General features: G+C 46.8%; 2 protein-coding genes across 2 annotated transcripts in view; both read right to left on the bottom strand.

Moving 5' to 3' along the window:
- Nucleotides 1-1,647: 1,647 nt before the first annotated feature.
- VCPKMT (valosin containing protein lysine methyltransferase) lies at nucleotides 1,648-6,070 on the bottom strand. The gene is made up of 6 exons (XM_054635436.2): nucleotides 5,836-6,070; nucleotides 5,595-5,705; nucleotides 5,084-5,156; nucleotides 4,012-4,131; nucleotides 2,922-3,026; nucleotides 1,648-2,296 (listed from the first exon to the last, which is right to left on the bottom strand). The coding sequence occupies exons 1-6, from the start codon at nucleotides 6,045-6,047 to the stop codon at nucleotides 2,282-2,284; spliced, it is 636 nt and encodes a 211-aa protein (XP_054491411.1). The 5' UTR covers nucleotides 6,048-6,070; the 3' UTR covers nucleotides 1,648-2,281.
- Nucleotides 6,071-7,825: 1,755 nt separating this feature from the next.
- The window catches only part of SOS2 (SOS Ras/Rho guanine nucleotide exchange factor 2), a 51,956-nt gene continuing 40,181 nt past the window's right edge, over nucleotides 7,826-19,600 (bottom strand). Inside the window, exons 14-23 of the mRNA XM_054635592.2 lie at nucleotides 18,198-18,417; nucleotides 15,814-15,933; nucleotides 15,393-15,555; nucleotides 14,811-14,928; nucleotides 14,542-14,714; nucleotides 14,164-14,280; nucleotides 11,517-11,778; nucleotides 11,166-11,207; nucleotides 10,193-10,302; nucleotides 7,826-9,584 (exon numbers count right to left, since the gene is read on the bottom strand). Of these exons, the coding sequence (XP_054491567.1) occupies nucleotides 9,075-9,584; nucleotides 10,193-10,302; nucleotides 11,166-11,207; nucleotides 11,517-11,778; nucleotides 14,164-14,280; nucleotides 14,542-14,714; nucleotides 14,811-14,928; nucleotides 15,393-15,555; nucleotides 15,814-15,933; nucleotides 18,198-18,417 (1,835 nt within the window). The 3' untranslated portion in view covers nucleotides 7,826-9,074. The remainder of the gene's footprint in view (nucleotides 9,585-10,192; nucleotides 10,303-11,165; nucleotides 11,208-11,516; nucleotides 11,779-14,163; nucleotides 14,281-14,541; nucleotides 14,715-14,810; nucleotides 14,929-15,392; nucleotides 15,556-15,813; nucleotides 15,934-18,197; nucleotides 18,418-19,600) is intronic.

Here is a 19,600-nt window from a genome sequence, read left to right as displayed (position 1 = left end):
CAGGCAAACGCCTCAAACTCCCAAATGTCCCTGCCTGACACTAAAGCAGCTCCCACAGCAGCAGCAGCAGCAGCAGCAGCACAGGGAGGTTTCCTGCTCTCTCTTGTGAGGACAAAGCTCAGCAAGGTGAGGCACGGGGTGGGTACCCAGCTGGATGTGGTGGATTTGGTGCTGCTGGCTCCCACCACAGCCAGCCTGGAGGCAGAGCCCAGGGATGAGCTCTCTTACATGGAGAGCTGGGACAGATTTGGGCTGGCATGGCAGGAGGGACTGCCAGGGACAGGAATTGTCCTGAGCACCTGCTGTGCCCCAGAGGCCAGGCAGAGCCTGACTCTGTCACAACCAGACTTCTCCAAAGAACCCCTGAGTTCCATGGAAGTGGCACCAAAACTCTCCTAGGAATTAGGACAAGTCCAACTGGGACAAACAGGACAGGTGAGAGAACAGAGAGGCTGGCAAGAGGCAGGATCAGCACCTCCCTCACACCCTGTTTTCCATGAGAGCTCCACACCCTCTCCTAGCTCAGAGCAGGCAGCCATCAGCCCCTCAGCCACGATGGAGCTGAGCCCCAGCAGGATCTCATCCCCTCTCCCAAAGCCCTTTTTGCTCCCCAAAAGCAGCAGTTCCACGTGGTGGCTCTGGGGACAGGGCCCCGCCCTGCTGCCCTGGTTAGCAGCAGTTTCCTCTCCCAGCTGCAGCAGAGCAGCAGCACCAGCTGGGTTTTACACCCCCCTTGCCGGGTGCAGGCAGTGACAGGAGGTGACGCAGGGGGTGACACGACCCAGCCCCCTCCCACGAGGCCCCTGTCACTCAGGGACAGTCACAACCTGAGTGACACAGGCCCAAAGCTGAGGGCACAGCGGAGCAGCAGCCAGCAGGGAAGAAAAAGCACAACTTCTTCCCTTTTTCTTCTGAAGAAGAGATCCGAGCCCTGTGCAAAAGGAAGTGCTGGTACCACACATCCTGCAGATGAAACCCAGCTATTCCATCAGCTGCAAACCCTTGGGAAAAGCTGCTCCCCTCTGCACCACCCCCAGCACCGAGCAGGGTGCCAGAGTGTCCCAGTGTGACATCATCCCCAGCACTGCTGGGATTTGGGCATCTTTTCCTCATTTTTCTGCAATAAGAGCTTCCACTTGGGAAGCCACGTTGGTGTAAACATTCCAGTAAATCCCTTCCTGCAGGCCACTGGGTAATTAAGGAGCTCTTTTCATAACAAGGTAACAAATAACACGTGTGGTTTGACAAATTAAGTTCTCGTGTTCGCTAATCATGGCTCGGCAAGCCAGGACAGTGGTTTAGGATGTGGGAAGTTTGCAAGGAATTCTCTTACTGGAGATAAAGGGAGCCTGAACTCAGGGCAGGTGCAGGAAACTCCTGGGAGCCTGCAAACAAAACCAGTTTCTTACAGAAAACTCAGCCACAGTAACTTGTGCCTCTGTCACAGACCCAACTTCCACAGCTGCTTCCACCACAGAAAAATGAGAATTCCTGCAAAATTCCTCCTCTAAGCCACCACTGAGCTCCAAGAGGCAGAAACACCGAGAGCCACAAGGAACCTGCTCATCAGAATAACCTGAAGGTGTCAAACTTGAACACTGCAGATCCTTGCACCAGAAAAGCACAGGTGAAAACAAAAGGCAGAACAATTTTGCACACGTGTGTTTTATCTGTGCAGGAACCACCACCACGACAGCCCCAGCTCCTGGAAGGAGCCTCCCAGGAGGGAACGACACAGGAAGCACAGGATGAATGAACAACCCACATCTGAAACCCAACTCCCGTGCCCAAGTTTTATTGACCGGCCGTTCGAGCCACTCCCATTTTCCCCTCTCGGCGGTGCCCTCGGAGGGTCTCGGTCCCGCAGCAGCGCCGCTCCCACAGCAGAGGCACCGGCAGAGCCCCCGCGGTGCCCTCGGAGGGGCTCGGTGAGCAGAGGCACCGGCAGAGCCCCCGCGGTGCCCTTGGAGGGGCTCGGTGAGCAGAGGCACCGGCAGAGCCCCCGCGGTGCCCTCGGAGGGGCTCGGTGAGCAGAGGCACCGGCACAGCCCCCGCGCCGCTGGCCCGGCTCCATTCCCCGCCTCCCCGGGCCGCAGACACGGGCAGCCCGCAGCTGTCCGGCCGGAAGGCGCTGTCAGCCACCTCGGCTGCCGAGTGGGCCAGCCAGAAGCTGCTCCGTGCAGAGGAGTCACAAGCACAGCGCAGACAGTCCCTCTGTGGTGTTATCCCATCCCCGCTGCTCCAGAGCTCTGCCAGGGAACCCATCCTGTGCTCAAAGATCTCACGATGGGAAATTCTGTCAAGAGATTTTCACAAAGATGACAGATTTGTAAGCGGCCTGGTTTTGTTCAAGAGCTGAGCCTGCACGTTGTGTAGCCCAATATGCAAAATATTTTCTTCACGCTTCATCAGTTAACCCCAAAACGATCAAAGCAATCCTGGCAGCTGCTGGGCATCACATCTAGAGCCTGGTTTGGGGAGAGGGCGGCACAGCAGAGCCCACAGTGCCAAAAGCAGCACCAGGCATTTTATTTTTATTACTTTGGAGCCTCTAAACTCCAGTTTGGAGATCCCACCCCACAAGTGCATGGAAGCAGGAGACACGTGAAGCTCAAAGGTAGAGCTGAAGAGGAGGGCTGGCACCTGGAGCACCAGGTTTGGGAACAAAGCAGCTCCTTTGTACAGCAGGGCTGTGGCTCCACAGGGTCCCAGATTTCACAGTCAGACTGGAGCTCCACCTCTGGAGTGCTCACACTGTGCCAAGAAAACAGCAGCTCTGGGAATTGCTGGCAGCAGTTGCTGTGCTGGTGCCATGAACCATGCCAGTGCAGGGTGTCCCTGCCCATGGCAGGGGGTGGAATGAGAGGAGCTTTGAGGTCCTTTCCCAACAACCCAAAGCATCCTGGACTCTGTGCACCTACCACCTGCTTCCTGTGGATGCTCACGATGTGGATGTCCTCGCTCCGATACTCCTCGTCGTGCCTCTCCAGGGGAATCTTCTCCAGCTCAAAGTCCCTCTGGAGCAGCTGTCCCACAAAGAGCAGTTCCACAAAGAGCAGTTCCACAAACATTCCAGACATTCCCTACCATGCAGCACCTCACCCTCACTCAAACTGCTCCAGCACTAACTTGAAGCTACAGACATCTGCAATACTCCAGAAAATTCTATTTAAGCTTGTGGTAAAACACTCCTGGAGGGATTTAAGAGATGTGTGGATGTGGCACTTGGGGACATGGCTTAGTGGTGGCCTTGGCAGTGCCTGAGGGATGGTTGAACTTGATGATCTCAGAGGACTCTTCCAGCCTAAACGATTCTGTGAGTCTGTGATTTTGCTTCAATCCCTAACATGCTAAGCCAAACCACAGCACCTGCCGGTCTGCCAACCCCCTCAACTGAAACACAGAGGAGAGAAAAAAACCAGACTAAAATCCCCCAGCATCAGCTCTGGGCCGTGCTCAGATTGCCTGGGCTGAACCTGGCAAGGAAGGAAATCAAACACACAAAAAAAGCAGAAATCAGCCAGAAACACCAAGACCTGTTGAGTTTATTGTGGGAGCAGCACCTCAGCAGAGCCGAGCACAGCCCTCCTCACTGCCAGGAGTGTGAGGCACTAATTATCAAACAGCTGCTTTGATTAACACCAATTCCCTGGAATTCTCAGCCTTTTCATTTCCTTTTTTGCAATACTACAGGTATTATATATATATAACCCTGCACAAGAGCTGCTTCTCAGCAGTCACCACAGGTGCAGAGTTAAATCTGCACTGACCATTATCTCCCCACAGGTGTTCCCTGGGTTGCTTTTCCTCACCTGCACACAAGACACAGCTGGAAAATTCAATTAAAACACTTATTGTTTTAATTAACGGGCTCTCATTAGAGAGAAGGAATTTTTTCAGAAGCACCTCTATCACTCAGGAGAGAGTTCTGAGCTCCAGAGCAAAACTTTGTATTTTCCCTCTACTTTCAATGAAGCAGCCTAAAAGAAAATATGCTTAAAACTCACTTACTTCAAAGTATTTTCTCTCGATTTCAGGGTTCTTCCCCATAGTCCTCTGTTCATAGCAGCACAGGACACAAGTGTCAGGGCCTGTCAGGTCCTTCAGGGTCTTCAGCAAGGGCTCCAAGGACTGCCCAGAAAAGGTTAAACATTTTCCACGTGGATTTCAAGTTCATTTCACTGGTTGCAATACCCTCTAGCTAAAGTCTTCACCCAAGGGAGGACCTCCCAGTTTCACTTTTCTGCTAGTTATTTTTAGTGCTTTAACTGGGACAAGAAGAATATGGGGAAAAAGCTGGGAAGCAGAGGAGAAAAGGGGACTCACAGGAGAAGAACTTCCCAGACTGACCAAGAAAACTGAACTGGAATCCAAGCCAGAAACAGCCCACAGTGCTGAGTGGGCACTTCCTTGAGGCACACAACAATGAGTACTCCTCAGTGTGCTTCAGAAGTGAGAGTTTTCTCAATTATTCCTGGAGGATGGCTCAGATCCAGACCACAGTGGAGGGAAATGGGACCAACAGGCAGGGACTCAATGCCAGGGGCTGGTAAAGCCATTGGAAGGGCACTGGGACATGGGGCTTTTCAGGTTATTTCCCTTTTCCTGCAGCTTCCCTCAGCTCTCTGTGCACATCCTGCAAGCTCCAGCTGAGGACACACGAGGCAGACTGCAACAACCACTCAGCTGTGGCAGGATTTCTCCTCCTGCCTTCCCAAGGAAAGGGTGAGGAGAACCCCAACATCAGACTTAGCACTTTTACATTTCATTTACCAACGATTTCAACAGTTCACATTTTGCTTCACCATCCTCAATGTTAAAAAAAAAAAAAAAAACACAGGGAGGGGGAGGGCACAAACATTCAATTTGGGATTTTTAACATAAAAATAGTCCCTGGTTCTATGTCAAATGGCCTTACATCTATTAAAATGTATTGTCCAGTCTTGTTCTACCTGTTTCTATAAACCACAGGGACCATGACATGAGCACAATATTTTTCTGAACACTTCTCATAGTAAAGACACTGATCCCACCCCCTTCCCAAGAAACCTTTCTGTAGGGGCTTAGCAAAGTCCTCATTTACCTCCTCATAGTAAATGCAATCAGCCATGAGTATATAATCAGGGGGAGGCTGAAATTCTGTTACATCTTCACCCCTAAAAAAATAAAGAAGAAAAAACCAACAAGAAGTGAAAAGAAGTTTTAGTAAAAACACATAGTAAAGGACTCAGCACAAAGTTAACTACTGTGTTCTCATATTAAGTTTCCCTCTCACAGCGGGAGGGGAATTTAATGAAGGCAGTGCAGAATCCCAGAATGGTTTGGGTGGGAAGGGGACTTCAATCCCATCCCATTCCTTCCCCTGCCATGGTAGGGACACCTTCCACCATCCCAGGCCGCTCCAAGTCCTGTCCAATCTGGCCTTGGACACTTCCAGGGGCAGCCACAGCTTCTCTGGGCACCCTGTGCTACGACCATCCCACCCTCACAGCCAGGAATTCCCAATTCCCTGTATCCCATCCAAACCGACTCTTTTTCAACCTGAACCCAGAATCCCCGTTAAAGCTGAACATTAAATAAAGGCTCATACAAACCATTTCAGTACCTTGGCTCGGACGGACCCTGTGACCAGGTGCTTGTTATTCTCAATATTAACCATCAACAGCTCCTGCAGCTCCTCCAGGTCTGTGACCGTCACGTTCGCCCTGTAACACACACACGTGGTTAGGGAGTAACGCCATGGCAGGGGACACTTCGCACAGCACAGAAAACAGGGTTTAAAGGAATCGACAGGCTCTGAGGGAGCAGACAGCGCCGGGCAGGGAATCCGCTCACCCCAGCGTGGCTGCCATGATGCCGACGGCGCCGGTGCCCGCGCCCAGCTCCAGGACGTGGCGACGGGCGAGGGGGCAGGCGCCGGTCTCCAGGAACTTGGCGAGCACCAGCGCGGCGTCCCACACCACACAGCCCACGCCGCCGGCCGCCCGCTGCTCCAGCCGCAGCGCCGGCCCGGCCCGCCGCTCCAGCTCCCTCACGAAGCCCGCCATGGCCGCGGCTCTGAGGCGGCGCGGCCCCGCCCCGCCAGGAAATGGCGGGCGGGCCCTGAGGGGACGGCGCTGCCCGCCCGCTCTGGGCGGCGGGAGAGGCTGTGAGGTGTGGGCGTGGAGGCTTTTCCAGCCGGAATAATTCCAGGATTCCGGCAGCCGTGTCCAGCCGGAATAATTCCAGGATTTCGGCAGCCGTGTCCAGCCGGAATGGATTCCAGAATTCCGGCAGCCGCGGCCCTGAGGGAGCGCGGAGCCCTCAGGAGCCGCTCCCTCATCCCTCCTGAGGCGCTCCAGCCTGAGCCCTCCTGAAGGTTTTGTCACAAACCGCCCTCACACAACTTACAAAAACTCTTACACACCTACAAAAAAGGTCTTAATAAACTTACAAAAAAGTTTTAATAATCCTAGAAAAGTCTTAGTTAAGTCTACAAAAAAGGTCTTATTAAACGTACAAAAAGGCTTTAATAAACTTAAAAAAGGTCTTAATAAATGTACACAAAGGTCTTAGTAAACCTACGAAAAGGTTAATAAACCTCTGAAAAAGGTCTTCATAAACCTATGGAAAAGGTTTTAATAAACCTACAGAAAAGGACTTAGCCTACAAAAAGGTCTTAACAAACCTGCAAAAAGGTTTTAATAAACTCATAAAAAAGGTTTTAATCAAGCAACTGAATATGAGTTGATTCTGCGTCGGCATCTTGAAATGCAAAGGTTTTCGATTTTTTTCCCCCTTGGATATGTGGAAGAAAGTTTTCTTACTTTATTTCTTCATTTCTTTTAGAGCAATGGGAGGCCTCTTGGTGGTCGGCAGATTCCCCTTGGGAAGAAGTTTTCTGAGGCAATTGCCTTTTCCCACACAAGCCAACTTCAAACCCAAACTTCACATTTTTCCCTTCCAGCAGTTTTTTTGTTGTTCTTTTTACCTAGCCCTCTAATTATGAAGTAACTGAAATGGTATTTATTGCTCTCTTGAACCATGCTGGTGGGAATCTCACTGCCTTTGACCACTTTCCATGGCCATATTATGATATATTTTACTGTGGAATATTCAAAATGGTTCTGACATAAGCACTTATACAGGAAGGCATAAAGCTGACATCTGTATTTTCTAAAATGTGGCAGAGAATTTTTTCCTCTTCAACAACACAGAGAAGTCTGAAAAAATATTATTCCTTGTTAAGCAATAGCTGCTGGTGGGGAGTTCAAAAGAGTCAATGCAAATAATCTAAGAAAGAATTCCACTTTTCCAAGTCATCCTCCATTTGCTACCTGCACTTCCAGTCTGTGCATCACAAATCTGGGACTTCTTGAACCTTATTTTAGCAAAATGAAGCAGCTCTCCTGTAAAAAGTGTGAATGGATTCCAACCCTCTCTTCTTTCTCAGGGAAGGAGCACAGAGGAGACAGGGAGTAAAGAAAAAAGATAGAAAGATAGAAAAATACATCTGAAATTGGGAGGAGGAGAAAACTGGGGGGATCTTGGTATGATCCTGTACAGGGCCAGGAGTTGGACTCCTGATGGATCCCTTCCAACTCAGGGGATTTCTAATTAACATCCCTCTTCAGTCCTATCTCCTTTCCAAAAAGGAGAATTTTCCAAATGGAATGCCCAAGACAATGGGAGCAGCTTAGGCAGACTGATGAGAAGCTGGAGTGTGATTTGGAAGCCTGGGATGAGCCAAAGTGAGACCAGCAGCATGGAAAATTGGGCCATTTTGTATTGTCAAAAATGCAATTCCCAACCTTGTCCTTGTAAGGAACACGCACTGCTCAAGCTCTTAAAAATTAAGACTGGGGTGATTTATTAATCTTGTTAAGAACTCTGATACAAAGCACAGTAAAAGGCCACAAACCAGTAAATAAAATGTGAAGGCCACTTTATAAATGCTGCTACAGAACTACCAGTAAAACAGACTCACTCTCACACCAGTTCAAACACGGCTGTTCGACTGGCAAATAAAAGTTCCATTCACTTATCAGTTTAAAAAGTTTAATAAAGCTTTAAGTGTTTGCTGGTTTAAATGCTACCAATTTCCAAAGTGGATTCACAAGTTAAGTGTAATCTAGAGGGAGTTATTAGGTCTGGAAGGCAGGACTGTTCCCAAGCCAGAGGAAACGCTGCTGGCCGGATCCAATCCCAGGAGTAGCAGACTGTGTTATAGGCCTCGAAGTCAACTTCAATTTATACAGGTCATTAGCATATCTGGAAATATACAATATAAACAATTGTACAGGCGCATAGCTTTGTTCTCCACAACAGCAGACAAACTCTTTAGCTTAAGACACCTTTGCCTATCAAAACAAAAAAGGCACATCTGAACAGGATGCACGTGAAGTACTCGGGATCCTTCCCGACATCCGAGACGGGTACTCCTCCTTCATCCTTTCTCCAAAGAACCAAGACCAAAGGAATATTTTGGTATTTAGATTTCAACCTATTTTCTTTTCTTTGTCTTCAGCAGCAAATCAATGGCAATTAAGACATGGCATGAGAATATTCCAGAACAGGAGCTGTCACTCAGGAACCTCAAGGCAAGTGGTCAGAGGTTTCAAATCTGTGACGCTCTGGAATCCTTGTGTTGTTTGATCATCCCATTGCTGGGTGTCCTTAATTTTAAAAAAAGGCCACTAGTGCTCAAATTTGAAAAAAAATTCCACAGACGCACCTTTTTTTTTTGGCTCAGTGCAATTAAATGATGTCAGTTTAAATTCACTTAGTGTAGTTTACAGTGCAAAAGGTCTGTTTTGTGTCCTGGCAGAACGGTCGGCACTGAGGATGTGAACCAAGGCAATGCTGCTGCTCACCTGAGGGTAATGCTGTCCAACCACACAGGCTGGAATGTGTGTAGTCTGAATTTTTTCCAATTTAAACCTTTTTTTTTTTTTTTTTTGATCAGCAGCACTTTAAGAGCATAATTTGTGAAAATACTAAAATACACTGCCTTTTTTTTTTCGAATAAATTAAAAAAAAAAAAAAGAGGAACTTTACAAACAGTATTCCAGTGTCAATGACTACTATGGCTAAGGTCATTGAGGAGTTTCTGCATTTTCTAGCAAAGACAGTCTGTGCAAAGGAGGGTGGGAGAGCTCCCTTTTGTAAGTCTTTGGCGGCAGTTTGGGCAGCTGGGGGCTGGAGTTGTGCCGGGGCGGCACGGGGGGCACGGGCGGCTGGGCCAGGTTGTTGTGGCTGGCGCTGAGGACGCAGCAGCGGCGCAGCACCCGCGGGGAGGGGGTGCTGGGAGGGGTGCCCGGGGAGCTGGGGCCGGAGCCGGCCTCCCGCAGCCACTCGGGCTCCCGGGGGAAGCGGCCCAGCGGCGGCGGCTGCAGGCTCAGCGGGCAGTTGATGAAGTGCTCGGGAGGCCGCAGCGGCACCGGGGGCGGGGTGTCGGGGACGGGGTCCCGCGGGGGAGGAGGAGGAGGGCTCTGCAGGGGCTGCTCCAGGGCGGCGGTGTAAGCAGGAACGCGAGGTTGGATCTTTGGAGGCGGCGGCTGCCGAGGTGGGATTGCTGGAGGATCGTCATCCGACTTGGAATTTCCCTGTGGTGTGGTGGAGAAAAGGGAGGTGTAAGAAATGGAGAGCACGGAATGCCAGAATGGTTTGGGTTGGAAGGGAACTTCAATCCCCTCCCATTCCTCCCCCACCTCCCACTATCCCGGCTGCTCCAAACCCTGTCCAACCTGGCCTTGGGCACTGCCAGGGGCAGCCACAGCTTCTCTGGGCACCCTGTGCCTGGGCCTCCCCACCCTCCCAGCCAGGAATTCCCAATTCCTGACATCCCATCTAAACCTTCTCTCCTTCAGTTTAAAGCCATTTCCCTTGTCCAGATGTTTGGATAAAGAGCAGTCTCATTCAGATGAGGAATTCTCCTGACCTCTGCTAGTGGTGCTGTCAGAAGCACAGCAGCTGTGCCCTTGATGGGAATGTGAACACTCTGTTCCTGAAATTCCTAGCAGGGTTTGGACACTGGGAATCCAAAACTTAAAACCAGGAAACTGGAGCTCTGCATCTCAAAGTCTTTTAGACTGACAGAGCCCTGTTTGGATCAATGGCTGAACTTGACAATCTTCAAGGTCTTTTCCAAGAGAAATGATTCTAGATATTGCCCAGTTTATCACCACAGTTATTCCACCCAGGACAGCAATACCTTAGCATTGGAAGCATCCTGATCCATCTTTTTTCGTGGAGGAAGGGGAGGAGGGTTCTGAGGCTCATCACTCAGTTTAGGGAAGCTCCCCCAGGAGCTGAAGAAAGTCTCTGGAGAAGGAAGAGCAGATCTTTTACTCCTTGTGCAATATCTGAGGAACATATTCTGGAATATCAAGCCAAACTCAAAGCAACTCAAGTAAGATCTTTGTGCTCCACAGCAACATGAACCAGTAACTTCAGCAGCATGAAATCCTTTAATTCACTGCTTTAATCAGATCTAGGCCTCACAAAGTGTTCTCCTATGTCCAGTATCAAAAAAAGGCATCAGCAGTCTGCAGGCAATGCTGAGAGACAGGAATATAAATCCAGGCAACTCCAAGTGACTTCTTACAGAGGGAGAGAAAAAAAATCCTCAAATTAAAACACAATACAACCCCTGACTTGTATTGGTGATTTCTGTCACACCTTTGTTTTCCTCTTAGGAGTGCATTGAGCTCTGTGTCTACATCAGGCCTGTGCTCTCCAGCTGAAAATTAAATTACTCATATTTTAAAAAAATGTGTGTAGAATAAATAAAGAGAACAGCTGAAAACCCAGGTGAATGCAGGATATCCTTCACAGATGTAGCACAAAATGTGTCCCTTCCCAGCAACAGAGCAGTTATTTTCATTACGTGGAATTAGGAAATTATCAAGTTGCTTTATTTGTAGCTTTAGTCAAACAAAACAATCATCAAGGACATTCAAAAACAGAAGGAAAATCATGTGAGAGCCTGGAGATAAAAACCCAACCCAAACTAAACCAGCAGTTTAAGCTTTAGGCTCTACATTCTTTACTGGACATCTGATCTAAAAGGAGCCCTTCTGAATGCAGCCCACATTCCCATCCCAGATTTCAGATTTTAGTCCCCACCGAGCTCTCCTGAACCCAGGAAAGGCAGAGTTAAAATTTAACAGAGTTCCAAAACTCACTCGACTGAGGCAAGTTCACAGGAGCGAAGATGCTGTTGTTACCTGGGAAATAAAAAAATCCATTAAACCATTTCCAGACACAACCACTGCACTGCAGCACATAACAAATGCCTGAATAACCTGAGAGATCAGCAAAACCCCAAGTTTATCTGCTGCAAACCTGAATGAGAATTTCCTGTGGAAAACACTCCTGAACTGGAGAATTTAACTCACGCTGGGAATTAATTTAATCACATCTTGCAGTTTATTTTTTTAAATGCTGGCACACACACACACACCCCCCTCCAATGCATTTGGGAAGCCTGAGGGACAGCACCAACGATAATGGACCCATGGTAAGTGGTTATTTACCATAAGAGCTGTTGAGGTCAATGTCCAGGAAGACGCTGAACTCGGAGGAGGCCGACACGGGCGGCGTTGAGGGGGTGTTGGGGGAGGTGGGGGCGGACGCCGCCGTCTCCTGCTCGGCCTCGGTGATCCTGCTGAAGCTGATCTTGCTGGGCTCCTTCTCCAGGGGCAGGGGGTGGCTCCTCAGCGTGCCCGACGTGGAGCCGTGCCTGCCCGTGTTGGGCCTAATCCCGGGGGATTTCAGGGGATACGTTGTTTTCCTGGGCTGGATGGAGACAGGGGGGCTGTTAGCACTGCAATGTTCCCAACACTGCAACCTTCCCAACACTGCAACGTTCCCAACACTGCAACGTTATCAGAACTGTTCCCAACACTGCAACGTTCCCAACACTGTAATGTTCCATACTGCAACATTCCCCACTGCAACAGGGTCCCAACAGTGCAACGTTCCCAACACTGCAGCATTCCATACTGCAACGTTCCCAACACTGCAATGTTCCCAAAAACTGCTGCCGTTCCTCACTGCAACATTTCCAACACTGCAACATTCCCAAACACTGCAACATTCCCAACATTGCAACATTCCCAAACACCGCTGCCATTCCCAAACACTGCTGCCATTCCCCACTGCAACATTCCCAAACACTGCTGCCATTCCCAAAAACTGCTGCCATTCCCCAGTGCAACATTCCCAAAAACTGCTGCCATTCCCCAGTGCAGAAATCCCAAGAACTGCTGCCATTTCCCAGTTCAACTTTCCCAACAATGCTGCCATTCCCCACTGCACAATTCCCACACTGCTGCCATTCCCCACTGCAGCATTCCCAAACACCATTGCCATTCCCCACTGCAGCATTCCCACACTGCTGCCATTCCCCACTGCAGCATTCCCAAACACCGCTGCCATTCCCCACTGCAGCATTCCCAAACACCGCTGCCATTCCCCACTGCAGCATTCCCAAACACTGCTGCCATTCCCCACTGCAGCATTCCCACACTGCTGCCATTCCCCACTGCAGTATTCCCAAACACTGCTGCCATTCCCCACTGCAGCATTCCCAAACACTGCTGCCATTTCCCATTGCAGCATTCCCAAACACTGCTGCCATTCCCCACTGCAGCATTCCCAAACACTGCTGCCATTCCCCACTGCAGCATTCCCACACCGCTGCCATTCCCCACTGCAGCATTCCCACACTGCTGCCATTCCCCACTGCAGCATTCCCAAGGCTCTGTGAGGTATTTTTGCAGTATTTCTCAACGAGCAGCACAGGGGTTCAGCTGATGGGAGGTGCAGCGTTATTTACACAGCAGGGGTTTGCTGGGAAGCTGTGCATGCAGCTGAAGAAATCTCTTTATTCCCCACAAGTATGAGGAATGAAGAGTCCAGGTTCTGCTGCCAACCAGGACAAAACACTGGGAAAAACAGCCTTGGGAAATAAAAATTGGCTTCAGGTGCTGCTCAGAGCTGCAGCAGAGCCCAAGAGCAACACCACAGGAACAGCAAAAGCCCAGAGGGTCACCGGGCCCTGCACACATCCAGGACCAAGGACACACTTGGAAACACGTTGTCCCTGTCCTCCAGTTTATCCAGGACAAAATCCCTACACCAGGTCACTGTGTGGACAAACCCAGCCTGGATAGGCTTGGGTTAATCCAGCACAGATCAAAGCTGAGCCTTGCAAAGTGAATTATGTCCCCATCTTTCAGCAGTGTCCAGCACATTACAGCAGCCACAACTGGATTTTCCTGAAATTCCAGTAAGATTCTCTCTTTGGAAATCATGAGCTGTAAAGAATTCCTGCCCAGCTGACTGGACTCCTATTTTTAGAAAAGATTTTAATAAAATTACTGTCAGAAGCATTTTTGCAACAGCAATTTCTGGTGTTTTCTTGCCACATTTGTAACATCATCTTACTCATTCCTCTAACAAGAGATGGCAAAAATGATTTATAGCTCTCCCAAAAAATTAGACATGGCTCCAGTTCCTCAGGCAATTACAACATATAAAAAAAAGTGCTCTAAATTTTGATTTTCCTGCTTAAAAAAGAACTCTGAGCTCCAGGAGCTGGGTTTTTTAAACCCAAAATTGCTACTCCTTTACATGGAACTGTATTTTTTTCAGCAAAAAGGGTTGCACCTGGTAAAGTCTGCAGTTTTTGCAATAATATAAAATATTTAGACAAAACAAAACCAGAAATTATCTTAAAGAAAATGGAATATATTACATATAAAAGTAATATTTTAATTAGTATTAATATAAGACTTCTTGGTATTGTGAAATGAAAAATATTACTCCCTATTTTATCATATGACTGTATGATAAATACAAATTTAACACCAATATTTCAAGTTTTGGGGAGGAAAAAAGGTGAGTTTTAAAATCAGACAAAGGTAATATATTTTAGTAGTGACAAACATCAGGAGTAGAAGTATTTTTGAATCAAGTTTAGTTGGAAAATCAACTCAGGATAAGGAATTTTGAAGAAAATATATCTGGCTTATTGAGGTAACCCTGTGTTATTTTCAGAGTGGTCAGTACATTTTAGCAATTTGATTTTAATTAAATATTGCAGGAATTGGACCTGATGATCCCTGTGGTTCCCTTCCAACTCAGGGTGTTCTCCTGAAATTTCAGGGAAAAACTCACAAATCGAGGAGGTTGCTTGCAGTTCCGAGGTTCAATCTCCAAGGACTTGTTGAACAGATAATCTGTAAACTCCTTTTCTGGTATTTTCCCCATGGGATTGAGATTTTCAAAGAATTTCTGAATGAAACAAATTCAAAAGAATATTTAAAAAATAAGCACATAGAGAAAATGTTAATGAAATACTCAGAATTCAGTGATTCAAAATGTCATTTTTCACCACTTTTGGCTGCTCCTTTGTGTGGTTCTTTGTTGTCTACCACCCACTGCTCCCCCCTCTTTTGATAATCACTATTCATGCAAAATTAGTCCAATGTTAGAAGATTATTTGGCATTTTCCCCCCTCTCCAATCCCCAAAGAGATTTTTCATGGCTGCTTACCCGGATTTCTGGCTCAACCCGTAAGCAGTAGGGCTGGTTTTGATACTGCTGAATTTCCCCTGTAATTTCAGCCACTTTTCTCCTCTTACTGAAGTTAATTAATTCTTTCCCTTGTCTTTTAAGGAAGTCAGGATTCCCTTCTTCTGTCTTCAAGATATTTGTTAGGTATATTCCTGATTTAAAAAAAAAAAAAAAGCAGTTTTTAACCATATATCTGCAGCAAACTCAACTTCAGAGTGACACCCCACAAAAAATTTGATGCCACTTACCAAAAAAAGGCACACAGGGAGGGTTGATTGACTTGAGCTTAGCTAAATACTTCTTAAAATGATCTTGGCTTAATTCTACTGCTTCATCCAAAACTCTTTTCTTCCTTTCTTGGAGTGCCTGAGTTAAAATTAAAAAAAATTTAAAAAATAGGGATGGAAATGTTCTCAACAGCATGGTTAGCAAATCCAAGGCAAATCCCTGGCTCTCTGAGCAAAATTTGGGAATTGGAATGAAGGTTTCAAAGAACCTCCTGTGGCAATGGGTTGCTCTGGATTGCAGCCCCCAACAATTCAGTCACGTGGATCCTGAAGAAAAGATGCCAGGCTACTGAAAACAGATTGTTATTTTAAATTTAAAGTTAAAAAATTTGGTCTTTAATAAAAATTAAACATTTGATTTTAACTTCAAGGCCTTGTGCTGCCTATCAGAGCCATACAAAACTCCAAGCATTTTATTCACCTTCTTCTTTTTCTGCTTTACTCCAGGGAGGCTTTGCTGCCAACAATGGATTTCACTCCAGAACCCTGTGGGACCCAGCTCTGGATTCTGATTTAATTTCCCTTTTCATGCCCTAAACTCACCTCAAATGTGTGATCCAGCCTGTACACAGAGACAGAGTTCACAGCACTGACAATCTCCAGAACTCCATTGAAATTATTGAGGTCTTGGAAGACCTGCAGGATTTCTATGATCCTGCTCAGCACAGCCACTCGCTCCTCAAAGTTCTCCGTTTCCACGATGCACCTGATCAAAAGATGGCACTTGAGAAACACTGAGAAATAAAACCTGACACTTGCTGAATTATGAAATCAGATTTTTTCCATGAAACCCATCCAGCATGCAGATTTTGGCTCTCTGTCCAGAATCTCAAGTATGAATTTCTGTAATCACATCTTACACATGTCCGAGTTGGAAAGTCAAGGGAGGATTTGGCAGAAATGAAGCAGCAAACCCCAAGCACATCCAGGGGAAAAGTGCTCAATGGCACTGCCCTGCACTCACTTCTCAAACCACAGGGTGAGATTTGTAGTGTGACGAATCATTTTCAAGAGATTTGGGGAGTTTATTTCCTTATCTTCCTTCGTCCACACGCTGCCAACGAGTTCAGAAGGCTGCACAGCCCTGGCAATGACAAAACAGGAGGCAGAATGCTCAGTACCAATAAAAACTGTCATTTCTGTCTTTGCATTAAAAGATTATTTCTACAATAATTTCTAAGTCAACTTTTTGAGTGCTCGAGTACAGGAGGAAATACATTTTTATCTTAATTGAAATTGGATAATTTTGAAGAAGCATTTTCAGATAAGAAAATTACAAAGGAGTGACATTTAATTTTCTGAAAGGGCAAGAAAACAACTTCAAAAGAGTTAGAAACTGAAAACAAGAAGGTGAAGCACTTGCAGCAACAGCTTGGTTTCAACACAAAATCTCCCATCACTGAAGCAGGAATAGGATTTTATAATTTGAATTTTGTAAGACTCCTGAATTTTCTGCCCTGCATTTCTGTTATCACAAGTCTGATATGGAGATAAAAACTCTTTTTTTTTTGCACTCCTTTGCATATTTTAACATAGAGCACACAGCAAAGAAACCTCTTCCTGTAAACTCTGCAAGTCCCAGTGTATTTTTGACTGATGGTGTAAATGGGGAGCATTTTTTTGGCTGAAATATTGACAGAAAAAGGTGCGAGAGTGTGGGAACCCTGATGCTGAGAATTTTAGACTTTCTGGGTTGAAAGATGCTGACCCTCAAACAAACATTACATTTAACCTGAAGCTGTAGAGAAAGCTTCCAAAAGTATACAATAGCACTAAGATTATGAGTGTATAGTTTAAACAGAAGTGTGTAACATCACATGGTAGAAAACTCAGAGTTTAAAAGTTTTAAAAGATAGTAATATATAAAAAACAAGATGGAAGTATTAAAGCAGTAGCTAGCTCTTCTTCACCTTTTTCATGAGTTTAAGTAGTATTATATGCATAGAAAAATCCATGTTGCAAACCACAAATAATTAGTTATTAAGTTAAAAATAATTTAAGAGTAATTTCTTAATTAAACAGTTTGCCATTAAAAAGCCTTGTAGAAAGAGCTACACAATGCCATTTTGTAACTTCTTAGTGAAGTACTATAAAACTCAGGACTTAGAACACTATAATATAAATAAAAAATAATAAACACTTAAGTCCAAACACAAAAAATACCACCTCAAGCACTTTTAATCCCAACCTTAACATAAAAAAAAAAAAAAAAGTCTTAGGTTGGAAAAATGGGGGTGTGCATTCTATTCCTATTGGATGGGGCAGTTCTCTGCTGTTCATGGGGCAGTTTTTCCTTTCTCTCTCCCACAGCCAATCCTCCCTGCAGGAGATCTCTGCTGTCCATGGCCACTGAGTGTCCCTGCAGGGCTGATCCAATCCCAGCATCCCATGGGGAGATGCTGCATTGCCCAGGGCAGGAGCCAAGCATTCCTACCTGGATCCAATCTGAGCTTTGGGACAGCCCAGCAGCCTTTGCCCAGTGCATTGCCAGAGGAGCAGCTTCTGCTGCCCTGCATGGCCAGAGGGAGCCCAGGCCCATCTGCAGCAGCCCTGGAGCTGCAGAGGAAAACTCCCCCCTTGTGCAGGATCCCTGCTCCAGCAGAGCCACAGCTGGCACTGCAGGAGGGCTGAGCCCCCATGGGATGGGGCTGTGCCACCCCCTGACACACAGGGGACAGGGCATGGGCTGGCTGTCACTGTTGTTTTGTATTACTGCTTTTTTTTTTTAAATTTTCTTCCCTAGTAAAGAACTGTTATTCCTACTCCCATATCTTTGCCTGAGAGCCACTTAATTTCAAAATTACAACAATTTGGAGGGAGGGTGTGGCATTCATATTCCCTGGAAAATCCCTACAACCCAGGATTTTTCTCCTGGGAAGCTGAGAAGCCTCAGAGAAAAAGGAAAACAATTCTTATCTCATTTGCTTCCCCTGTGTTTTGCTCATGTGGAATGTGTTTGGAGATTGTTTACCCACAGATGATTTTTCATTGGATTCTGCTGGGAGTTGTTTTCACTCTTTGGCCAATCAGGGCTAAGCTGTGTTGAGACTCTGGAAAGAGTCAGGAGTTTTCATTATTATCTTTTAGCATTGTTTAAGTATCCTTTCTGTATTCTTTAGTATAGTTTAGTTTAGTATTCTCAAATACATGATAGTATCATAAAATAGTAAATGAGCCTGCTGAGAGCACGGAGCCAGATTCATCATTCCCTCCTTCATCGGGGCATCCCGCAAATACAGCAGGAGGGGGTTTTAGATGTTCCATTTCAGGGAGGCTGCTGCCCTCCTCAGCAGCCCCCTGTGTTCCCAAAGGCAGAGAGAACAGGAGCAGAGAGGGAGGGGGCCGTGCCTGTACAGGTCGGACTCGAGCAGGGTGAGCTGCCGGGCGATCTCGATGGGGTGCAGCGTCATCAGCTCCAGCGCCTCGCCGTGCCCCACGCGCCACAGGTGCCACTCCAGCGGCGGCGGGGGGCTCTCGAACGTGATGTTGTGGCTGACCCCGTCTGCCTGGGCTTTCTTCCTCTTGATGATCTTAGCAATGGACTCCACCCACTTCTTCATGGATTTTCCTGTAGAAGAGAAAGCGTTAAAAAAAACCAAAACCATACGCAGGTTTTTTAATGCTGTTGTAAGTTTGGTTTTAAACTGACAGAGGGTTACAAGTCCAAGAGAGGGGAAAAGTGCATCAATCTTGCTACAATAAATTGCTTTTTAATAAATTCATGTTCTTTCATAAATGTCAGTGTTACAGAGCAATCTCTGGGGAGGGAATATTTTGAGTTTGTAAATAAATGTATTTGAAACTGGAGCTCAGGCTGGAGGGATTTTGGACAGGGGGAAATGGATTCAAACTGTCAGAGGGCAGGGTTAGATGGGATATTGGGAACTGGAATTCCTGGCTGGGAGGGTGGGGAGGCCAAGAGAGGCTGTGGATCCCTGGCAGTGCCCAAGGCCAGGCTGGACAGGGCTTGGAGCAGCCTGGGACAGTGGGAGGTGTCCCTGCCATGGCAGAGGTGGGACTGGATGGGCTTTAAGCTCCCTTCAACCCAAACCATTTTGGGAACCTCTGATTTTAAAGGACTTTTGGTAATTGAGTGAAACCAACTCCCCAGAAATTTGAATGTACGCTCAGAATTCTGCATTTCTGCACGTAGATTAACTAGCTTTGTATTTCTCTATTTTTCCCTTGTAGGTTTTTGCACCTGTATCAGCTGACAAATAAACACATGTGAAACTTGTTCTATTTAACCACATCCTCTGACAGTTTTGGTGTGGGAAAAAGTGATCCTGTGTCCAGGGTCTTTTAATTGTTTCAGAATTATGTTGCCCAATGCAAGACCTGGCACTCTAAACACGAAAACCTGGAATTGCCAGGATAAGGATTAAACAAGCCAACACTGTTGCCCTCCACAGAGGCTGCCAAAAAAAATCTAGTTCATAAAGAAGAGATACCAAATGGGCCCAATATCCTCTTCTAAAAGATTAATGATTTTCAGTTGGAACTTTATATAAATGGGAAAAATTAGGATGGAAAAAACTCAGTAAGCAAAAGGAAAGGAATTCTCTATGGAGAAGGGGAAGGTGACAGCCTGAATTACAGAGTCAGGCAAGGATGACCATGCTGTCCAGAAGGAAATATATTTAAAGTATTATTATCATCCTCATGCTTGAAATCATTTTTAGGAGCTGTTCAGGCTCCAGGCCAAAGCTTCCTCATGTAGAGGGGAGCCTCATAAACAGCTCAATTAAAGG

This window comes from Agelaius phoeniceus, chromosome 6 (assembly GCF_051311805.1).
Source record: "Agelaius phoeniceus isolate bAgePho1 chromosome 6, bAgePho1.hap1, whole genome shotgun sequence".
Classification (NCBI taxonomy): Eukaryota; Metazoa; Chordata; class Aves; order Passeriformes; family Icteridae; genus Agelaius; species Agelaius phoeniceus.
The sequence above is the reverse complement of the archived record's forward strand: the minus strand, read 5'-3'. Positions and strand labels throughout refer to the sequence as shown.

Coding starts and splice junctions, on each gene's coding strand:
- VCPKMT (XM_054635436.2), bottom strand. CDS start 6,047: ATGGCGGGCTTCGTGAGGGAGCTGGAGCGGCGGGCCGGGCCGGCGCTG. Junction 5,157..5,594: donor CGAGCCAAGGTACTGAAATG/GTTTGTATGAGC, acceptor TTATTTTTTTAG/GGGTGAAGATGTAACAGAAT. Junction 3,027..4,011: donor TCGAGAGAAAATACTTTGAA/GTAAGTGAGTTT, acceptor TTTGTGGGACAG/CTGCTCCAGAGGGACTTTGA.